The sequence below is a fragment of the Argiope bruennichi genome, chromosome 1 (genome assembly GCF_947563725.1).
Source record: "Argiope bruennichi chromosome 1, qqArgBrue1.1, whole genome shotgun sequence".
NCBI lineage: Eukaryota > Metazoa > Arthropoda > Arachnida > Araneae > Araneidae > Argiope > Argiope bruennichi.
In genome coordinates this window covers 124,799,616-124,823,828 of record NC_079151.1, presented here as the reverse complement: position 1 = coordinate 124,823,828, position 24,213 = coordinate 124,799,616, and the positions used below count along the sequence as shown (strand labels likewise).

The 24,213-nt window shown below is 26.6% G+C and overlaps 1 protein-coding gene across 2 annotated transcripts; it reads right to left on the bottom strand.

Moving 5' to 3' along the window:
* Positions 1-3,443: 3,443 nt before the first annotated feature.
* Positions 3,444-24,103, bottom strand: LOC129966021 (UBX domain-containing protein 6-like). 2 transcript variants are annotated; one of them, XM_056080481.1, is made up of 7 exons: positions 23,943-24,102; positions 20,391-20,710; positions 13,330-13,429; positions 12,100-12,291; positions 9,182-9,573; positions 5,634-5,763; positions 3,444-3,966 (listed from the first exon to the last, which is right to left on the bottom strand). In XM_056080481.1, the coding sequence occupies exons 2-7, from the start codon at positions 20,609-20,611 to the stop codon at positions 3,718-3,720; spliced, it is 1,284 nt and encodes a 427-aa protein (XP_055936456.1). In that variant the 5' UTR covers positions 20,612-20,710; positions 23,943-24,102; the 3' UTR covers positions 3,444-3,717. The 2 variants fall into 2 exon arrangements, with proteins under 2 accessions (XP_055936456.1, XP_055936378.1); XM_056080403.1 differs by having other exon boundaries at positions 3,446-3,966; positions 23,693-24,103.
* Positions 24,104-24,213: the final 110 nt, after the last annotated feature.

Sequence of the window (24,213 nt, the reverse complement as noted above, 5' to 3'; positions counted from 1 at the left end):
AATACAATGATATGTTTTGTATAGGCGCCCCCAAACTTAAAAGTAATAAAATTGATGAACTTAAAGTAAAGATGCTGTGCAGAAGGGGGGAAAAAACGTTTTTCGTGCTTTTCCTTTTTGTATTAAAAATTATGATATACAATAGTAAGAAAATTAAGTTATATAATGCCAAAAAATTATATCGTTACAAAAAAATTTTCTACAAATACCGCCAATCAATCGTAATAATCCAACGCATTTAATCGCTAGTGTAGCAGCTTGCTTGCTGTCTAATCCTCCAATCTTTTTACTTGTCGGCGACTCCGACTACTCTCACACATGACTTCTGACGATACACACGACTTCTTTTATAGTACCGGGAGAAGGGGGCTAGAATCTTCCAGACCAATCAGGGCGCATCTGGGTATATCTCGGTTCTTAGTGGATGGATCGTGAAAGTTCTCGAACTTTCCAGCATTATCCAAAGTCAGCAAATTTGTCGCCAAGTTCTGAGGTCATTGACGCGGCACCCGCTCAGCACTGATTTTACAACGGTCTTTCTTACGATGACACTAGTCGTACTGGGAAGCAAAATTACAGGTTTGTAACATTATTTTACTACAGTATGTCAATGTCCAATTCTTGATGCTTGTATTTTGCTTTTTGCAGCATACAAAATAATAAATGTCTCTGAATGTTCAGCAGTTGTCTTTAACAGCACTGCAGCTTTTATACCAATGCAAGCAACACATGTTTTCAGCAGTCGAGAGAAAATTACGATTTGAATGTTCCTGAACGTTTCTTTACCGAAACACTTCGGACATATACGTGAAAACAGTACGCTTTAAAGCTTGCTGTTTTAAATGGTATGAAAGTATAGAATAGCTTCTGAATTATTTGGTAGAAATACTCCAATTCTGCAATTCATATTGTAGGAGACTAAGAGGTAATGTGTAGTTGGCGATGACGGGCTTTAAAAAGCTATTTAATCACGATCTCAATAGATATAAATTATGCATTTAATAAATGAGAATAATTCATTTTTTTAAAATTATAATTTGTAAGCTTGATTTTAAACTAAATAAATAAACTCATCTTGCAGACAATATTTTAACATTATGTAAGTAATAAATTCGAACCACCTGGAAAAAAATTCGAATTAAAATAGTCAAATTACCCACAAATCTATTTGGATTTGAATCGCTTTTGTGCAGATGTATGTTCGCAATCCGAAGACAAAATCGAATTATACTAATTGCCGACTCACCAGTTTACAAACCTGCTCAAAAGCAAGGGATTCCCTTTACACTTAAGATAGCTGTGGATGTATGTATGTGAAAGAGAAAGGAAAGAACTTGTTCTTGTAAACAATATCTAGAACTTTCCACACAAAATTAATAGTTCTAAATTCTACGTTACAAACAGGCAACCTCCTAAAGGGCAAGACAAGGACAATTAAATTTTTTTTGTTGAGTTTTTTTAATGACTATTGAAAGACGCGGCAAAGCGCAAGGGCATTTATCCATTTATGCAGGAAACGGTGGTCGTTGTAAGAGTTGACTAAACGATGTGCTTTATGCAAAAATCCTAAATTTAATAATCTAAAAATAAATGAATATTTGATTTTATTTTGAATAAATTCATCTTTTAATGATGCAGGAATCATCTTTTGATGATGCAAAGATGAATTTATTTTGAATAAATTCATCTTTTGATTCGAAAAAATCGGTCCAATCGACGAATGGCAGGTCAGGCTACGGAAAATCGTTCACAAAAATCTCAAAAGTTAACCTGCTTTGGTGACTATGGAAATAATTAAAAAATAGCGTCATATTTGCAACGATTTTTTTCACCTTACCAGATAACGATCTGTCTCTTTCAAGTTATGTAGGAGATCCAGAGCTATACTTAATCAAGTTTTCTAAAATTTCCCAGACATTAAAAGACGCTTTGATTGGAGCATACTCGGCGCGATTCTGGATTCAGTTTTCCCTCGTAACTGCACCCGTTTAGATAAGCTTTAAAACTGCTTCATTCAGCATAATCTGCATTTTGATAAGTACTCTACAATAAATTATTTTGAACAATTCTAAAATTTTTCTATCCAGTTTATTTGTTTTCTAAATTTCCACTTGTTTTTATCATTTGGTACAGAATCATCCAAAAGAATCTCTGCTTTCACACAACATAAAAAATTTTCTTGAAATTTCTAAATTAACCCTTTCTAGGGCCGTGGGAAGTATGCTTCCCACCAACTTTATCAATCTTTGTATGAAATTATGTAGGTTGGCATAAGTTCTGTCAATTTTTTTTAGTAAGTCAGAAACTTAGATGCTTCAGTTCTTTATCTCAGACAAAATGATGTGTCTTGATTTGTTACTTAAATATTAATTAACCAAATTAATTAATTAATCAAATTTGTCTAATAAGCTAAATGAATCCCTTTACTTATTCTAATTTCAAGCCTACAAATATTTTAACATAATATGACTAGAAAAAAATGGCCCTTTAAAGGGTTAAATCACTCTGAATTCCCCCACTTCTTCATAATGTCTCGAGTAAATGTTCCTTTAAATAAATTCTTTTTAAAATTTTTTCCTGAATTAATTAATTTTATTTCAATTAAAAAGACTTTCAAAATTAGATGTGGAGATGCATTTTTGTGTTTCATATCTAGTGGAACTCCACTATAAACGCTAAGTTTTTTTAGAATTCTAATGTGTCTTTGTATTCTTATTCATGTTTGCTCATAAATTGAATAATTAATTTAAATAAAATTTATTAATTTTTATTTAATTATTATTAAAAATTATTAATTTCTAAAATTTAATAATCACACACACACACACAGTTAAAGTTCAGAAACGATACTTTTTACAGGATTTCCAAGACTGTTAAAGGAAAAATAAATAAGCAATATTGTCTATTTCTCATATATGGGAATACTCTACATTTTAATACATCAGTAGGAGTGTCAATACATGTTTATATTCTATTAGCAATACAGTACACTTGGATTAACAACAGAATCAGATGGCATGGCAACCTTGGATAATCTTTAAAATCGAGCTAGTCAAATGAATAATAAATATTTAAACTTCGAATTAAAATAGTGCAATTTAAAATGCCAAGTATATATATATATAAAAGAATTAAAAGGAAAAAAACAAACATCTAATAGAACAAAGACCAAGACCACCTAATAAAGGTTTCTGGAAATGAGTTCTTTCTGTTACTCCATCCTTTCCATCTATAAAATAAAATCGACTAAAAGAGAATAGTCTGGGTTCCTGAAATGAAAAGAAGTTGATTTGTGTGTGTGTCACGGTAACAATGTTGTGGATTCAGCCATAATAAATCATACATTTAATTTTGATAGAAATTTTTTATTGTACATGAATATTATAAGATATGTGAAAATTTTAAATTACACATGTACATATTCATATGCCAAACTTCAAATAAATAATTAGAAAAAATTAAATATATATGTATATCTTAAATGCTATTAAAATTATTACTTTTCAGTATAAGGCAGTTTAACTAAATCTCATCTGCTTATACAGATGAGATAAATAACTCTGAAACTTTAAATAATTCTGAAAATATTTATTACATTCAAAGGATAACTTTCAGATTAAAGGTATTATTTTTATATAACTATAAAGAACAGAAAATGAAAAGATGCAAACAGCAAATACAATACTGGGAAAACAATATATTTCAATTTTTTTTTCCTCACAGATCTTCAAGGAGTGCCATTATATCAGGTTTTAAAAAGCTAGAGTTTGAGTTAGAAGGACCATCAGTCCATAAGAAATTTAACAACACAGCAGGAACCAGCTTTAATTCCATTAAAGAATTGCTGTCTTCAGTTAACTTTGAACCACCAGGCAGTAAAAGATGAAATTCTTGTTCAGGATTACATAAATTTTCAGCAATGAACTGCTTCACAGCAGATAATCTTTCATGAACATAGAAAGTTCCCTGCAAATTAATTGATTATGAGTACACTAGGCATGAAATAAGCATTAATGAAGTATTTCAATAGCTAATACATTAGATAGATATGAAAGCAATTCTAATAATTTTTACCACAAAAAATCAAAAGGTTCTTATTTATTAAAAAAATGCATATATTTATAAAAAGAGAAATTAAAACCTATCACACTTTCATGAAATATATTATACCCTTACTTTAATTCTGACATAAATGTGTTTGTTATCATCATTTCCAAAATTTATTCAATATTAGAGTATTCCCAAATTGTATTATCCTTCATAAATACAAATTAAAATTTAATATTTTGCTCCACAGATGGAACTACTACTTAAATATTACTAATTTAAACAGAATAATCATCACTTTTAATTTAAACATTATCTTGTTTCAAATTGATAGATCGCTGCACTTTGCTCTTGCACTTGCTGCTAAGACAAGAAGGATTTTGATTAAATAAGCCTGAATAATCAATTTAAATACAAGATTTAATACAAGATCTATGAATAGCAACAAAGTTATAATAAACAATTTTCAGTACTCTTTTATTACACAGCATTAGTTAAGGAGTTACCTAATCCTTCTAATAAATAAAGATAGCAAAATTTTCTATTCAGTTACATTCAGGAACTACAAATTACGAGTAATGCAATCTGTGGAAGGGGAAAATCGATGGATTTGTTTTTTGGGAGCATATACATTAATCAGTCGACAATATTGGAACAAGTAAAAAAAGAATTTATGAGCCAAAATAATTTAATGTTTTTTAAATTAAAAATTGTTTTCAGGATTAAGGCAGAACCAATAATTTATAAAAAAGAATAAAGAACATTGTTTTTTTACTAAACTCACAGAGGTATAAACTTTCATGATTGTTCTATCTAAAATACAGTTATAAAGACAGGGAAAAAGTAAACAGATAAATCATTAACAATGCTGAGCCTTGACTTGTTATTTTATATTACACTTTCCCCTCCTCCTAAACATGATTTGCAGAGGGAGGATATTTTAATTACTTAAAAATTTCAGACATCTAATTTTATAAATGTATTCAAAATAATAATAAAAAAATGATATATATAGTCAAGACTTTTGAAAAAAATTAATAAAAACAATTTTAGAAACCATATTTTATTAGTACACCAAAAAGTAAAAAGAAATATTTTCTAAATTATTGTCTTTTATCAACAATTCATTATTATAAATATATATAATAAAATATTATAAATATGTGTAATCTAGAAAATGTTTATATATGTTTTCAAATTTATTAACAGGTAGAACCACTATTATGAAATTAAAATTTAATTAAATTAATCAATTGACTGATGATTAAAAATATCAAAATACTGAATTCTCATTAAGAACATGCAAGAGTAGAACATTTCAAAACTAACACAACTGGTAATGCAAAATCTAAAAAGTGTTTAGATATATTTTGAAATTTATTACCTACTATGGAATTAAAATTTATTTAAATTAATAAATTGACTAATAGTAAAAAAATATTAAAATACTGAATTGTCACTAAGAACACACAAGAGAAAAAAATTTCAAAACTAACACAAGTTTTAAAGTTAATTAAAATATTCCAACTTCACAAAAATTAGATAAGGCATGTTAAGCAAAAGTGTATAAAAATTAGAATACTTACTTGCAAAATAATACCATCAGGGAATCTTATTCTAATAAGAGTATATTTGTATACATGGAGTTCCTTTATTGCATCCCTTTCTCTCATTTCTCTAGTCCTTAGTTGTGTCATAAGTTCAACAGTCTCTGATCTACACAAAACAGAAATATAAATTATAAGTCAAAAAATATCAGCTAACTGCCTAAAGATTACCATTGTTGTAAGAAAGTGATGTACAGTACACTCCCGATTATCCGCGGAATTGGGTGGCGCGGCCGCCGCGGATAACAAAAATCGCGGATAATCCGAAAAAAGCTAAAAACGGGTATAGCAAAAAAGAAAACAGTCATTCCAACTTTAAAAAATCGTTTTATGTACAATAAAACGTAAAATAAACAGCAGGAAATGTTTAACTAACTCTTAATATTTTAGTACATCACTCAAAACTAACCTAAAATGCATTTTGTTAATGAAAACAGAAAAGTGCTTAGTATTTACGAGAGGCGTCAAGGATACACAGAAAAATTAATACATATGTACTGTTTTAATACTGTAATATATTATGTAATTACAAAAGCATAACTGTAAAACTGCACCTTTTTGAAAAAAATCAGTCAAAAAAAAAAAAAAAAAAACTTTGTGCGGCAGGCGCGGATAATCCGCACCGCGGATAACCCGCCCGCGGATAATCGGGAGTCTACTGTAGTTCATTCAATGATATTTCTTTTTCTTTTTGCTCATTATAAAACTATGCAAATTTTTATTATTCAGATTTTTTATTTCTACTTAATAAAAATTAATCTTTTACTAATACACAATTTTTTCCACTTTAAATTTCTATAGAGGAAAGAAAATATCACAGTTAAGAACATATATTTAAAAATATTTCATTTTCAAAATGAAATGCACAATTTCTTCCATTATTTATTATGTTCAAAAATATTAGACAGAACTGAAACACAAGAGAAATAAAACAAAAACAACTAGATAAGACTTCTAGCCACCATCTATCTAATTTAATTAGTTATAATTTTAAACATATTAAAAGTAAAAATATGATTAGATCTTGTAAATAGACATTCATCCATTTTGTAATGTTGCATAAACAAGTATACGGATTGCAAAAAATTTTGCTAAGGCCCAATGAACGAATATTTTTTTAAAAATTTATATAACAGTTAAAATTAATCAGGTATATGATCAGAGATGGTGAGAACTGGCTTGGAAACATTTATTTTAAAAAGATTTGCATTAAGTAAGACATTAACCAGTGAATGTTACTTTTTTTATGTTTTTGCTCCTTATCTATCATATCAAATAGGGATTTTCAAGGGGCCACGAGTCTCAAAATCCTAGTTACCATTCCAATGAGACATGAAATTACCATACTCAGGGTTCTCGGATGATTTAAAATAGCTCTACTTTCAATCATCCAGTTCAATGCAGCAAAGAAAGTTCTATAAATCCTCACTTTCTACCACATCAGTAATTAAAAAATTATTAAGTAAAGTTTTTATGTGTTCTTTTGTATAAAATAAAAATTTATAATAAATCTAAAAAATATTGCAAATATCTTAAGATAAATTTTACAAATATTTAAAGAAAATTTTACAAAAATACTGTATGCTTATTTAGAATGTTTAAGTTAATTACAGGTACATAAAATCTTACACACTGTATGGTGTAAATACATGCACATTTTTCACAAAACCTTAATATAAAAGGTTGATTAAATGTCACAAAAATTATATTAACTTATGTTGATATTCATTGATAAAGATTACATTAATGTGAAATAGCAGACTTATTAAATTTAAATTGACAGTTTTTAATTTTTTAGTGTAGTTGTAGTTCCTAATCAATGACAGCATACTTCACCTTGTGTTATACACATGTAGGAAGATGGTAGCATAAGCTCATTTTCAGTACTCCATCAAAATAATTTATTCAACATTTTATTATGAATAATTTTCTAAAAATCGAGTTGGATAGTTTAGTTTACATTTGCAAAAGCTCATTGGAAAAAACAGTTCTCAAGTATATCAAAATTTCAAATAAAAAAAAACTGGAGAAAGAAAAAAATCAGATAAAATTTTTGTAAAAAAAGTTAACATAAAAACATCTAATTAAATTTATTGTTCTAAGTTGAAGAATTCTTAAATTTTACAAAACTGTATTCTGCTTCATTTATAAAGAATTATTGCTTTAGTTTAATTGAAAAGTATAAATAAATAATGCAGATAGCCAGATACGATAAAAATTCTTCATACCATTTGAAAAGTAAATAAATAAATAATTTTAAATTATATAAACTCTTCTTTTATATTATGGTTTAAACAGAATCCCAGAAATGTCTGGGATTTTCCCCATAAAAGCATTTTCCTATTCTATTTATGCAATTGGAAGCTAAGATTAGTGGTTTCTTTAGGGAACTTGTGGAACTACCTATTTTTATATTTCCTTATCTCTACCAATTATAAAATGGAATAGGTGCTAGCCTTGGTTTGGCTTAGCCTATGTTTGACCTGGAACTATGAAATTCAACAGAAATACATACTGGAAAGTAGAAATGTACGAACGTGTTGAATAATTTTAAAAAATTGATTAAAAGTCAAGCTAACGTTTTTGCAAATTTTTTCTTTAGTAATTATTGAAAGTATAACACAAAATGACTTTTACATTACATGGAAATTCACAAAATTATATTTCAATTATACAAATTTAATTGTTATACAATTTTCTATTTAATATTTCATTTCTAAAATAAAACATTCTAAATTTGAAACCTTGCTCTTCTCAGTCTAGTGCAATAGCTTTTTTTTAAATAAGTATGAAGAAATTTTATTAACCCATTTACTGCTAATCAAATTTAAATTTTATTTTAAGAGAAACCTAAAAATTACTAGCTAAATGATATCTTGTAGCTGTTAGTTTGTGTACAAATGCATATTATGAGATGCCTTGTAGCTGGAGTGAATAATTTAAAGTATTAAAATTATTAAATATATTCAGAATTACAAAGATAGAGAAAAAATCTGACACAAAATAATTTCACTAATTTGTCCTATATATTCTATGAGCATGTTTTGATTTAGCAAGCAAATTATGTTAGCTGAAATTTAATCCGAATTACAGCTTCAGATACCAGTTCAAATTTAAGAGTTCTATTTCTTCTAAAGAGATGTAACTATACCGGTACTTAGCACAATAATCAAAAGAAGTATAAAACTTCTAAAATAATATGAGCTAACATCGATCAAAATTTGAAATTAAATAAATAAATACTTCCCTATTTGTTAACTGAAATTTCTCTTATGCGAATCAGCTGGTTGCCAAAAGGACAAGTTAGCAAACAATGCACTTATTGCATGTATTATATGAAAAGATAAAAATACAATCTACTAGGTAATAAGAAATAAATCAGGTAAGTGAATACGAGGAGTTAAATCTCAATGGTCTATTGGTACAATATATATACTATAAGTAGAAATATGAAATCTATTGATATATAATCAATATCAACCAAAAGAAAATATACATTTTTTTAAAAATTAAAACATGTATCTTACTTTTCACTTTGTTCTCTTTTCACTTCTTCAGCAGACAAATAAAAAAAATCATCAGGTAAATTTATTTGGGCAGCAGCTTGAGCAGGTCTTAATACTTTTAGATTCCTATCTAACATGGGAAGTATTGGTTCTGCACTTAAAAGAGCTTCTTTAAGCATTTGTAAATTTTCAAAACTTTCATCGGTAACACCAACAAAAACCAAATACTCTTCTTCTCCAATCATTTGTTTGGTAAATCCTGCAGCTTCTAGGAATTCAAAGGCCCCTTCTAGGCCTATAATTCTTTCCTGGAAAACTTTGTTATTCAAACGAATTTTATGGTACTTTTCCTCCTCAGGATTGTCTAAAATATTGGTAAGATATCTAACAAGTGTTTCAATTCCTATTCGAATCTATAAGAAAAAGTAAACATTTTTATTAAACAATCAATAAATAACAAAAAAAAAAAAAAAAAAATTCCATGACTTTATTAAAATAGCTACAATTTACTTAAACAATTATTTATTAGTTGGAGATAATTTTTATTTAATACATTACAAAAATAATAATTACAGTTAGTGATCACTCAAGTTTGACAATAAAATGAAAGTTCAAGTGTATCATTGTGCAAAATTAAATAGTCTTAAAAATCACCTAAAAAATTTTTAAAGTATCAGAATTTTATTTTAAATGCCAGCAACTGATGTTTTGTGTTGTGAAACTATATTTAAAGTAAAAATTGCTTCATATTATTAAAATATCACATATAATATAATATATAATTACAGGCATCAGAGACATGATCCTCAAGGCATTGTCAACTTAAATCTTTTGAAGGAACTGGTAAATAGACAAACAAATAATATGAAGTTTTATATCTATATATTCATTTTTTTTTTTTTGTAGCCCATAATTGGATTTGACTTTTTCAGAAGGTTTGTTGCCATTAAAGTCATGAACAAATAACTTAAAAGATTTTACAGGAGTTTGTTAATTTATCATAATTGAAAATTGCTGATAAATTGAAATACAAAGATGTATAATTTTGAGAATTAACATTTGGCATATTTTACTACTTCTGTATTTAAAATATTATTCAATTATTTTGATTTTATTCAAATTATTTTTATAGACATTATTCAAATATTAGCAGTAATTGCAGTAATACTTTTAACATGATGAAAGGCAACAAAATCAAAATTAAAAAAAAGTTTTGATATTTTATATTTTTCTTCATAACGGTGATATATACTGAACTACAGACAATAGAAATCAGGACAAATACTTAAAAATTAAGATTTTGGAAAAAGAAAAAGAGATTAAAGAAAATAAAGCTCTTGTCAAAAATAAAGCTATTATATTTCAAATGCGAAAAATTAATTTCCCCTATCTACCATTAAAGCCAATTGATCTATCATATATTATTTGGAATATCACTTTGATTAACTGAATCTTATCACGCAAAATGAAAATACTATTTTAAATTATATTAGAATGAATAACATATATAAATTATATAAATGAATGAACATTATATAAATGAATGTACAATATCCTTACTAGTTTACTATGCATGCAAAGTGGCAAAATTGCTTTAGTTGCTGAAGCTGGGGATTGCTCCAAGATTTATTTCTCAAGAAAATGAAGGGTGAAGTAGGACAGACAATGATTTATGATGTATGTTAATACTATGAATATTTAAATGAAATAAAAATTTGTAGTATTTGTTTGTGTTGAGACTGGATTGTGAATTTCTTCCTAAAGAATTTACAAGTTTATTTCAAAAGTGGGGAAAAGTGCAACTGCTGATTTAGCTAAGTCTCATGAATTTTCAAATGAAATAAAAATTAATGAAACAGCACCAATGATTAGTCCGTTTGATTTTTCAAATTATTTTAAATATATAGATCGGCAAAATTGGACCAATTGTTAAGGTGATGATTTGGCTAAAAGTTTATTTTGACATATCCCTTGAAGTTTTAGCACAATGCTAAAGCATCCACGAATAATGCATCATAAGCTTTTATACGAAATAAAATTTTTCAAAATAGCAGAGTACTTATGGCAAGGGAACTTAGTTTTTGCTAATTGCAGTTTTTTCCAATGCACAATATACAATGAAATAGAGTTTTTGAAATTTCTTGGGAAAGGGTAGAGAATATTGATGACATACTTTGAAATCATGAGCTTTCAAACGAAAAAAAAAAAAAAAAATTAATGAAACTGAACCAGTAGTTGGGGCTGGTTTATTTGTTCTTTTGGTTTCCTTATTATTTTAAATGATTATTGGAAATTTAATCCTGATCTGACACCTTGTAGTGAAAAATAAAACATCTTTCATTTAAGGATCCCAAAAGAAAGTATTTATACTCCTGGTAAACAAATAATTAAAAAGTTATTTTTAATTAATTTTCTGTTTTTGTTTTAAATTAGGGATAAATGTTGGAGTTAAGTTAGGAAATTAGAATATAGGAATGTCTGAAAAATAGAAAGGAAATTAGAATGTGATAAATCCAATTTAAATTCTAATATTCTTTGAGAAAGCAAATCATTGTTTAAAAAAATTATCAAAATTAAATAAATTATGTTAGACATGCAAAATAAATTTCATTAAGACAAAAATTGTTAATTCAATTTGATGGTGAAATGCCGTTTTCTCTTTAAAATAATCAGAAGCAATATTACAAATAAATATATGCAATCAACCAAACAAACAAACAGCCAAAAAGCAATAAAAAGTATTAAATAAAAATTCTTCCACATTAATTTTTAAAATTCAGAATTAGTAATGCGATGAATCACCATGAAATTTACTGAAGTACTAAATTTTGCTAAATTTCATGACTTTAAAGGCAACAAATATACAGATTTAAATCTCAGATTTTAAATAAACATCATTAATCCAAGTAGGAAAAATTGAAATAATGTCACCAACTTACTTTGTCTTTATTTTCATTTACAGTATGGATTATTAAACAAGCTGTAAGCCCTTTTTCTTGTTCTAACTGTTCATACAGGAATTCCTTAATTTTCATTTTAATATCTTTCTTAGGCAGAATTTCTGGACCAATCATAGGACATTTGAAATAGACACCAGATACTGTTAAAGTTGGACAAGCCTCTTGAACAACCTGTTAAAATTACAGAAATTTTTTTCCTTACATGAAACTGAATGATAAAGTACAAAACAGGAATACTTTACTAATTTTAACATAAAAATTCAGTAAATATGAAGTAAAATGAAAAAGTAGCATTAAAAACTTCATAAATGTAAATGAAAAAGTAGCATTATGTCAAAAAAAAATGATGTTCACTATAATTGTGGATCAATAGCCAATTTCTAAATGTTTAAGGAAAGGCATAATCTTTGACATGAAAAAATGCTCTCAATGCTATAATGAATTATATTTTAAGTTCTCTAAGTTATTATGTATACTATTGACAAAAATGTGGTACATTTTTTTTTATATAGTTTCTTGAACTTATCAATCATATTTAGTAAAATATTACTAACATACTAATTTTTTAGACAAAAAAAAAAGTTCCACTCTTCACAGAGCAATTACATTACAGAATTCATTACATTAGGATCAGTCAATAGTTACTTTATGGAAATGTTGTGCACTACTTTGAGAGCCTTCTCAAAGTAGTCTCTGAAATCACTTGAAATTATCTAAAGTAATGATATTCAAAGCTTTAATTTGATTAGTTTTAAAAGCAGAAGCTTTTTTTTTTTTTTTAATGTGGGTATGCTAAGAATATTTTACTAAATATGATTAAATAGGATTGCATGAAAATTTAGATTTTTGTAATTTTTATCAGCACATATATTAACTTAAACAACATAAAATAATGTTTTTTATTCTTCTTAGAGTAATTTTCATATTGGAAGTATTATGTCGATTTCTAGGGGTTTAGAAATTTGCAATTGGACCATAATTACATTAAACACTTTGTATAATAGGGGGAAAAAAAACAAAAAAAAAAACGAAAGTCTCTTTTTTATTCCTTAAAAACTAAAAACATTCATAATTATCTAAAAATTTTTGTTTATTCTTAATTTTATAAGTAAAAATATATCATTACTTTTAAATAAAGTGAATGAATTCACCAATCAAAGTATTACTGGAGTCAAAAAAATTTTTTTATGACAAATAAAATTCCATTACCACATTTTGCTTTGGTGCAGCAGCAACAGTTGGTTTATTTTTTAAAGCATTTTCCAATTCAATTTCCTTTTTAGCTTGAGCTTTAACAGCTTGAGAAGACCTGGAATATATTGCCATATTATCTCTATGAAGCACATTATCCTCTTTATGAAAATAATAATTAAGTAATAGAATAGATAATAATGGACATTATTGCAAATTACAAATGAAAGTATAAGGACCTATTTCTTTTTCAATTGCTAAACAAGTAATTCATTTTCACAGATTTATATCTATAATTTAAGGCAAAAAACACTCTTGATTTTTTGCCTTGAAATCTTGCAAGAAATCTCAACTGAAGAGTGACGTGAAATTTGCATATGCCATTCTGGACTTCTTTCATAGAACCACTATTCTATTTTCAATCTCCGAAATTAATTATTTCTTAAGAAAATTAATTCACAAATGTTATGTAAAACTTCAGTTTTTCTTTAACTTATTGTCAATTAATTCTGAAATAATTAGCACACAAATAATGTTTTGTATACTGTCTTAAAGAGCAAATAATTATCTATATATTGATATCTATTTTGTACAAATGTAATTTATAACAAAGTAAACATCAAATTATAAATTTAAAATATGGCTAATTTTGTATAATGTATAAATTTTATAAAATAATGTATCATAGATAAAAACTAGTCAAAGACGCTTTTAGAAATATACCTTCACTGCTCTAAGAAAATTTATTTTATCTATAATAATTTTATGTACTTAAAATTACTTTAATAAGCTTTATAAATATCAAAATTAATAAATTTTTCATTAATAATTTTTATTACGAGAGCAATCTAAACATTAAAGGTAAAATATTCTATGATATTCTGTTTTTTAAATTTCATGAGTAAGATTAATATAGAAACTTACAAAGTTTTCATTATTTATTTATTGTAGTATTATTTTTATCATTACTTGACAAAAAGTGTTTTAATATTGATCTAGTGGACTTTCTAAGATATAAAAAACATTAATTTTAGAAATTATGCACAATAAAATGACAATAATTTAAATCTTATAATGTAATTAGCTGTATTTTAAAATCTTGAAAGGATAAAAGAGCAACATTCATTTAATTTGAATTTAGTACTTTAGCTCTATTGACAAATTTGAAACATATCTATATATGGAACAACTAGATAGAAATATCACTTTTTGGCCACTAAAAACTATGCATATTTTAAAATGAAAAAAAAAAAAAATGATAAATAAAATGTTTGAATAGGAAGACGAACCTAATAGATAATAATTCTTTACTATTATCATCATACCTCTCTGTTTTTAAAAAAAATCAGAATAAATTCCTGAAGTCTTCATTATAAATATACAAGTACAGAAAAAGTAGATAACTGTCAGGTGATAATGAAGGCTTTTAATATCACATAAGAACAGAACCAAACTACTTTTTTAAATTATTGAAATAATTGTCTGAAACACTTTTAACAAAATATATACTTTAGTTCATTATTCTGTTCTAATTTGGAACATATACCAATTTTTAAACAATCAAAATGGTTGCAAAAATCTAAAATTAGTATTTACTATGCACTTAGCATCAAATTTTTAGATCTAGATTAGTATGCATTTTGAGTTTAGTTACTTCTTGGAGACAAGGTGTTCAAATAAAAATGATTCTTCTAAGTATTAGTCAGTTTAAATTTTTGAAAATTAATTTTAAACACAATTTATAGTAATACTATGGTGATGAAATTCAATCTAATTTTGTTATTCCAACAAATCTTCTAAATGTGATCTGCTATCAATAAGATGCATAATAGGAAATGAATGCAAAAATTATGCACTTTTTAAAAAAAATTAAGTACATTTGTACATGCATTGATACAAAAACATCGTATTATCTAAGTAAAGGATTTTTCTGTTTTATAATATTTATAACTTTTATAGAAAAATTTATAAGTATATTTTTTAAAATTTTAAATATGCATTAAAAATTTTTATATATTTTAATCTAAATATGATAAGACAAATTCTAAAAACAATTATAATTTTATTTAGAGACTAGCCGCCTTTGGCGACCAGCCGGTTCGCCAATCTTAATGTTCGTTAAAATTTTAATAATTAAATATTTTATGCAATTCCAACTTTAATAGATTCTTCAGCCAAATATTTTAAAACTTCACATTTTGATAGTCATATAATTCACTCATAATATTATAAAGGCCTTCAGTCATAACGTGATATGTATCTCTCTCATTTTCTGTTACCCCTCGTAGAATTTATACTTTAAATTAAAGTGTAAATGATTAATCTGCAATTAATATAATAATATTTTGTACTGAAACGAAGCATTTTTTTTAATAATATGATTACTGATAATAGAGTCACTGAGCGTTTAAACTTTATGGGCACTAAAGAATATCTTTCTTAATTTATGCAAGATCTCAAGAATTTGTCAACAAAATTTTCTCAGATTCATCATGAACAGATCGATTAATGAACAGTGTTTCATTTTAAATGCATTAAACACTAAGAAAATAAAATGAATCGTTTAAAATAATCGTTCTAAAACAGGTTTAAAAAAACTACTTTAAAAACGATGTACTTAAAACTATAAGCATATACAAAAAAATATATAACTAACATAAATACAATTTAATTACAAAAGCATGCAACTAACCTAAAAATAATTTAAATCATTGAAAACAGGTTAAAAAAACTACTTAAAAAACGATATACTTAAAACTATAAGCATATACAAAAAATATATAACTAACATAAATACAATTTACTTACAAAAGCATGCAACTAACCTAAAAATAATTTAAATCATCCGTTGAAAGTGGTTGTCATGACAACAATCAGAAAAATGGGCATGCGTGAATTTTCTTCGCCAGTTAGGTAACGCAAATGCGTGAATTTTTCTATGCCAGTTGGGGTAACGCTATGCAGATTATACATTTTTAATTTCCTTTATTCTGTGTTATTTTAATTCAAAAGTACTTCAGAATGAATCTGAAACATGGATTAATTAACAATGTTTAATTTTAAATGCATAAAACATTAAGAAAATAAACGGAATCGTTAAAAATAATCCGCCGAAAAATGTTAACCCTAGCCTCATTACTGTTGGGAGAAAAAAGAAACTGAAGCTTTACTCATTTGGCGGTGGGGAAAATGGAAGATTTTTTTCTGGCGGAAAAGTTGGCGGTGGGGAAAATGGAAAATTTTTTTGGCGGGAAAGTAGTTTTTAATTAATAATTAAAATTCTAATTAAAATTTCAAAAAAAGGGACCCCAAGTGCACATTCCCGACCTCTAAGCTATACATGTACCAAATTTGATAGCTGTATGTCAAATGACCTGGCCTGTAGAGCGCCAACACACACACACACATTGAGCTTTATTATAAGTATAGATTGAAACAAGCTTTATCACTTATTTAGAATGGAAACATTATCTTAAAATAATAAACAATGCAAGAAAATTCTAAAAATTTGAGTTACAAACAAATTGAATTGAATTAATATATGTTACAAACTTTGTAGATTCAAATAATTATTAAATTGGACACGGCCAAAAATAAGTTAATAATTACAAAGACATTGAGGAATCTCTAATACAAATATCCAGATTAATTATGGTTATTTAATTAATTAGAGATAATTATATGGAACCAAAGAACCATATTGTACAAAAAATTTAATTTATCCATACCAGATAAAGCTGACAGATTTTTATCATTATAATTTTATGCCTTAATAATTATATGTTCTTAAGCATATTACTTTAAAATTAGAATGATAAAAATCTGATGGTATTATCTGGTTTTGATAAATGAAATTCAAAGAACTAATACATACACATTTATTTTTAAAATTTTTTATAACAAACTAGATTATTACAATATTTACAAGAATAGAAATAATAAGCATAGACATAAGAAAGGGATAGAGAGACATATTACAAGTGATTATAATTATACAATTGTTTTAAATTTCTCATTGGCAATTTCAGATTCTACACCAAACAAATGTTTTTCTCTTCCATTTTTCTTTGAATGTTGTTGCACTTAGCTAACAGTGAAAAAATTTCATTGTTTTACTAACTTTTTATGACAGTTCTTTAATGTCTTCTTTTACTAAGTAACTTCCTTCCTTCCTTCCTTTTTTTCCCCCCCCCCTTACTTTCAAAGTGCAAGTACATAATATAGTAGATTTTATTCATAACACAATAAAATAAAAATATTCCTAAAGCACATAAAAAAATCTTTATAATTCAGGTATGTTTGAAAAAATGTCATGTTAATTTATTTGGGATGGAACTGCTAAAATGAACATATTATTTTCTGCAAATTCACAGCTTATACAAAATCACCTTTGTTAGTTTTATGCTTTTTTCTTTTTGAACAAAATGTACTATGTTTTCTCAGAATTTCAATTTACCTTTTCTTCCTAGTTTTGAAAACTTAGCTAGTATTTCTCATGGCATATTCTATAGCATAAAGTGCATATGGATTACTGAATAGACTAAGGGAAAGTCCATAGTATTGATTTTCTTTACAGAATAATTTACAACTGCTTTAAGTGATATTTCCCACTTCAATTAGTATCCACTAATGAGCTTTTGAGTCTGGTTTCTTTATCGGATAAGAATTACAAACATAAATACCGACAATGAATTACTGTTTTTGTTCTAAAAAACCCTGTGGAATGGTAAGATTTTATTGATGGAATGCAGATGGTCAGTATTTTCCAGAAGCTTCTAAAAACAGAACATCCAACAACATATTATAGTGGAGTATCAGATTTGAGAGTTGATATTTGGAAAATCTTTCTATTACTATCACAGATAATGTAAATTTTCCAGGCACAAGAAGAAAATGGGCTAGGAAAGAAATTTTAGATAACCAAAGTAAAGGAGAAGCAACAAACAGTGACACAAATCGCAGAAGAGTTTCAGAAAATATTTTTTTCGTGGTCCAAAGCATTATTTATTTATATTTTTTATAATGATGTTAACAGTGTAAAAATTACTTTATAAAAAATGTCCAAAATTAATTAAAAAATTATTAAAATTATAAAAACATTTATTCATACAAGACTTTTTATTATTGAAAAGCTAATCATTTTTTTAAACTTAACTTCAGTGGAATAGGTTGAAGAGTCAATCAAGCAAACCCTATATATATATATGAACTGGCACATTTAAAAATTGTGCTTAAAAAATTGCTATTATTAAAAATCTAGGATTTCAGATTAAAATTTGATCACATTGGATTTTATGCAACTGACTAAAAAAAATCATGCACGCAAAAAAATGTCAATATCAGAAGAATCTTTTTTATATGTTATTGCAAGGGATCCTCAGAAAATAACAAATTAAGGAGAACATGATTGAATGTGTTATGTGCTAAAGAGGCTTTACAGTAATAAAAATAAAATCAGCTAGTTTTATGATTTGATGTATGTATTTCTTTAGAGAACCAAATTACATCTTACAAATTCTTATTTTTCATCAATTGGAGCCAATCCATGTATCTTTTAAGAACCCATAAAGGTTTAAACATACATTTTTCAGATATAATTAAAATAAATTATTCACTATCTAGAATATTGAGGATGAAAGAAGGTTGAACATTGTTCGAACTGCATTAAGTTTGATGTAGCTCATGTTTTGCACTGCCCCTTCAGAATAACCATTTCAATACAGCGAGATACCCACTGTTGAAGAAAGATGAAACACGAAGAAAAAAATTTTATTATGCATTATTTTAGAATGTCCTTCCTAAATTATTTGAACCTCCTTCCCTAAAATCTTCTCCTTTGTCAGCTTTCTTTCTTATTACATCTGACGGTAAATATTTATGACCATGCTTTCAATTTATCTTATTCAATGTCTGTGAGAACAAAAAAGAAGCACTTAAATGATAAAATTAAGCCCTTTTAAGGATTTTTTTTTAAATCCATAACTTTAAGGTGTTTAAAATGGTTTTCAAATTTTTCATGATACTACATCCTAGGTCAATATTAAAGTTATGATAATAAAGTTCTTCATTTGATATTATTTATTCCACAATAGATTTTAAATTTTCTTTTTATTAACATGAGAATGTTTTTAAGATGTCATTTTTTCTTAAAATACTACAAATACTTTTCTGTAAATACTACAAAGTGAAAATCATTATATGCAAAATGTATGTTCTTTTGCAATTAAGCCAGAAAATATCAAGCTGTGATGTTTTGCATAAAAGATAAGAAATTTCTTTTGTATCCATTAAGACTACATTAATAGCTAAGTATCCTGAAAAAAAAAAAAAGTATCCAGAAAATGTTCTTTATTAATACTGCAGAAGTCAAATTGGATGCAATAATCCCAGTGTCGTGCCAATACAGTGATGTGAGCAAAAATGTTCATTTTTACCACGTATCATTAACATTCCAACAAATCTCTTTCCCAGCGGAGTTAGTTTCATAGTAATGAAGACAGTTTTACAGATAGTTAATGAATGCTGGATCAATAATCCTTCAGCCTTGGTGACAAAATAAAGATTCTAGAATCTGCAGGACTACTAGCGATAGATCCATTAGGATACAAGTTATGGTGATTTTTCTAAAACGTTTTTTGGACTATTAAGGAAGCAATAAAAAGACAGGAGACAAAGCTGAATCAGTATTGAGTTGAGCACTGAATCAGTAGTGAATTGGTAACTGAATCCAGTTCAAACAAATAGATAGAGGAGAATAGCAAATGTTTAAGATATATGAATAGTTTTGTGAAGTCTCTCTTCTGCAGAATTCTTTGTGCTACTTACTACATATTTGCTGCTTGTGTGTTGTAGCTGTTTACTGTAAGTGCTATTCCTGGGTTCACCTCACTAGGTTTTGTATTCTGTGTGTTTGTGTAAAACACAAAGAATAAAGGACAGTTCTTTGTTATTGGATTGTTTCACCATATGGGCATTACACACACACACATTTATTTTTGATTCTCAGAAATTTGAATTTTAGTTAACAATATATTTGGTACAACCAATATGTATTTTATCTACAACTAAATTCAACTTACCAATTAACATTAGTTGATTTCTGTTCAATACGAGCTAATGCTGCAGCACCAGCACGTTGTGCACCTTCTGATGGTTGATACCGTTTTGGCTGGTTCACAATAGCTGAGGAGCCACTATTCTTTGGCTTACTGGGAGTTTCTGTCAGTCTATGCCCAGGTCCTGCAGCTTGAAATTTTATATCAGCCTTCTTTTTCTTGAAAAAATCTCTAATTGCACTCATTTTGACTGAACAATAAATATTAAATCCTTGGGGTATGTTCCTTTGGTAGTTTCAACTCAGTGGCTTCACGTTTTAAATCCTCAAGACTTTTACTGGATGCTGAAAGTATTCAAAGAAACTTAATTAAGTGTACAGAAGAAATTCTTGGAAGTTCTTACTGTATTAAATTTGCAATAAAGAATTATATGTTAATAGATGAAACACAAATATAAAAAAAAATATCTAACAGCAAATCCTAAGAAAATTTAATAAGCAATTCAAAAAACTTATTTTTGGAAAAATTATTTTTGTGTGTATTTAGAACAAATTTCATTAATATATGCATAAAGTTTAATTACATCAATTAAAAAATTCAAGCCCATTTTTAAATAACATGAGAGCTATTTGGAAATGAGTCATAAATTTAAACTAAACAATGCACCAGAATGATGAAGATGATGCCCAAGTTAGAATCCCTTCGCTACACAACATCAGCAGAAATATTTTTGATCAATTATGTCAGAATTAATAAACATCGGGTCAATGTATACAAGAGTACTTTAGTGGTACTGAACAGAAGAAATCAGTCCAGAAGCAGTGATCATACTTCTAGAATACAGTACCCATCTTATACACATAAGAGATTTTCCTGAAGAATAAAATATAGAATTCAAGATATTTTAGGTAGAAGAATTAAAGGGAACTATAAAAATGTCAAACAAAGATTATTTCAACCAATTATGATGCAACAACAACAAGTAGAAATTTAATCATATAAAAGCAATGTAGCAAAAGTAAGTGGAAACTGGAATGTAACATGATTTATAAAATGCCAGTCATTAGACACTATGAGTCATGATGAAACTTCTATTAAAAAGATATATAATATCTTATACATCAGAAATGTTATTGAATGGATTAAAAGCTTTAAAAATAAATATGCATTTCACTATTAATAAGAAAAATGAAAATGTGCATAAGTGTGTGTAATAATCTATGTAACAGATAGACCTACAACCACCAAATTTGACACACACACACACACATTAAAAAGTGAGAATGAGTATATCAATGTGATTTTTTTAGCTTATTTGATTACAATTTTAATTTTTAAAACAAAGTAAAATTTTATAATTTTTTCACTATAACATCTGAAATTATTAATTCCAAAAATTATATTTATATAATCTGAAAATTAAAAAAGACGTATCTTTTTCAACAATACCAATTTTGCTGCAGCACAACTTTTTATTTACTTTTAATAAATTTTTAAAAGCATTTTAAGTATGTATTAAGTATAAAAATCACAACAAAAAATTTAATTGTTGTAATGAAACTCAAATAATTTTCATTGTTGCAGCAAATATTTTATTCTGGATTTTTTCTTCTTTTATTGTTGATGGAGATGCAGCCTATTTTTTACCATGCTGAATAAGTTTTTATTTAAGGTAAGCTATAAATAAAAGTTTTATATTTTTGTGATATTTATAATTAAGGTCAAACTTCAGAAATAAGCAGTCATTTACAAAAATTAAATTTTGTTGATTCTTAAGCATATTTTTTTGTAATCAAACTGGGAGCATTAAGATATATTATTTTTAAAAAACATATTTTTTTGTATTAAAAGCTGTTCTTCATATTACTGACACACTGAATTAAGTACACTGAATTTTTTTGTTGAATGAAATAGTTTTTTCTTAATCCTTTGAGAAATTAACCTTCCCACTGCATATCCTGCAATTTACACGGGCAACATAGAAGTAGCGAAATTTGTGCAGCTCGCAATTTCAGCGGGGATGCTTTTTTTTGTCTGTTTAGCTGTCCAACCTGTTCATGGTTTTCATTTTGGCTTTTCTGGTTTCATTCTGATCTGGGTTAATAGATAGCATTAGTTGTCATTCTATGAAATATACAAGCATGTTTTGCAGCATTTTGTTTGCTCTTTTCAAAGCTTGAAGATGTCTGGCAATAAACACTTCACAATTTTAGAACTTATTTTGATAAAAGAATTACGCAGCGAGAGGTTTAAGTAAAATGTGAAACATATTTTATATTACACTTACAGATTTTAAATGCTGAATAATTTTACATTCTATCGTTAAATTTTTGATGAATTTGCTTAGTTTCAACAAGAATGCAATTGGATTAGCTGAAGTTTACTAATATTTCAAATTAATAACCAAATTTTAGAAGAGATGACAGAATTTAGGCAGATGTATTACATAATGAACAGAATGGAATAAAGCTTCTAAAATACTACAAAATAAATGATAATGAAATTTTCAAAATTAAAAATATTTTTCTATGGAACCCATTATGATCATGTTACAAAAGATATTATTTTTAATGAAATTTTTTAACAACTATTAACTTGGCAAACTAAATGACCACTAAAGGCAGTTAGTAAATAATAATTTTTTTTAGTTCTGTTCGAATTAACTGAAAATTTTTTTGAAAAATATCCAAGATATTAAAATTACATTAATAAGTAATTAAATTACTAATTATTTTAAGTTTACTATTATAAGTTTAGTTTTTATTGGTTTCTTTTTGCCAGGTTACAAAGCTTTTATACTGAATAATTAAACTATTATTTGTATGTAATTTAAATTAAGAATAAAATATTAAGTTGTTACATCTTTAATATAGATGGGTAATCAATGATTTTCATAATTCAAGTGGAAAATTAATGCCTGTAATTTACATCAAAAGACTTTTTGAACGGTCTACTAATTTCTACAATTTGGAAAAAAAAAAATGAAAATACATCAACATCATCAACCAAAAATATTCTACAGAGCTGATGATCACATAGATGACGATAGCATTGTATTGAAAAAAAAATACTAAAATAAATACTAAATTACATTTTCAAACTTTTATTATTTATGTAAAAGCATTTAAGTTTAAATTCTAGCATTCCTTACGAGAATTTGAACGATTCTGCAAGTTTTTTTTATATAATACTGATTCACATTTAGTTATTGGAATATAGAAATTATTTGATTTAAAATTCAGCTTACAAGATGACACACAAAATATAAAAAAAATCAAGCAATGGCCCCAAAAAGTCATCAACAAATAAAGAAATAATAGACACACCTGGTTTCATAAATCTTTCAGTAATTTTATCCCCATATTTTCCCCACGATATCCAAATAAATACTAAATTCACAAGGAGTACAATGAAAGAAACACGCAAAATTTTCAACTGAAATTCATCAATAGTAGTAAAAGTAGACAGAGTGGAAAAATAAAATTCTTTAAGTTCGACAGGAAGTAGTGAATGAAGATATTCTGTCACTCCTGGCGGAGTGATGACATTATTAAATAAATTGAATAATGACATTACTCAATAGTAAATTCTTTCACTTCATGAATGCAATAAATCAGGTTAATCATTGCTTATCTAACATCATAAATATTCCTTTAACAAAACACGTTGGCTTAGAACGTTTTACAACACTAATGCAGTTACAAAAAATCTGTTTCAATAATAAACAGATCGAAACTGATGTTAATTATATTTATGATGCCATTCGGGGATTTAAATTCTTTATCACACTGAAAAAAAAAATTACTATGATTCATATGAAGAAATTCAGATTTCATATATAAAAATT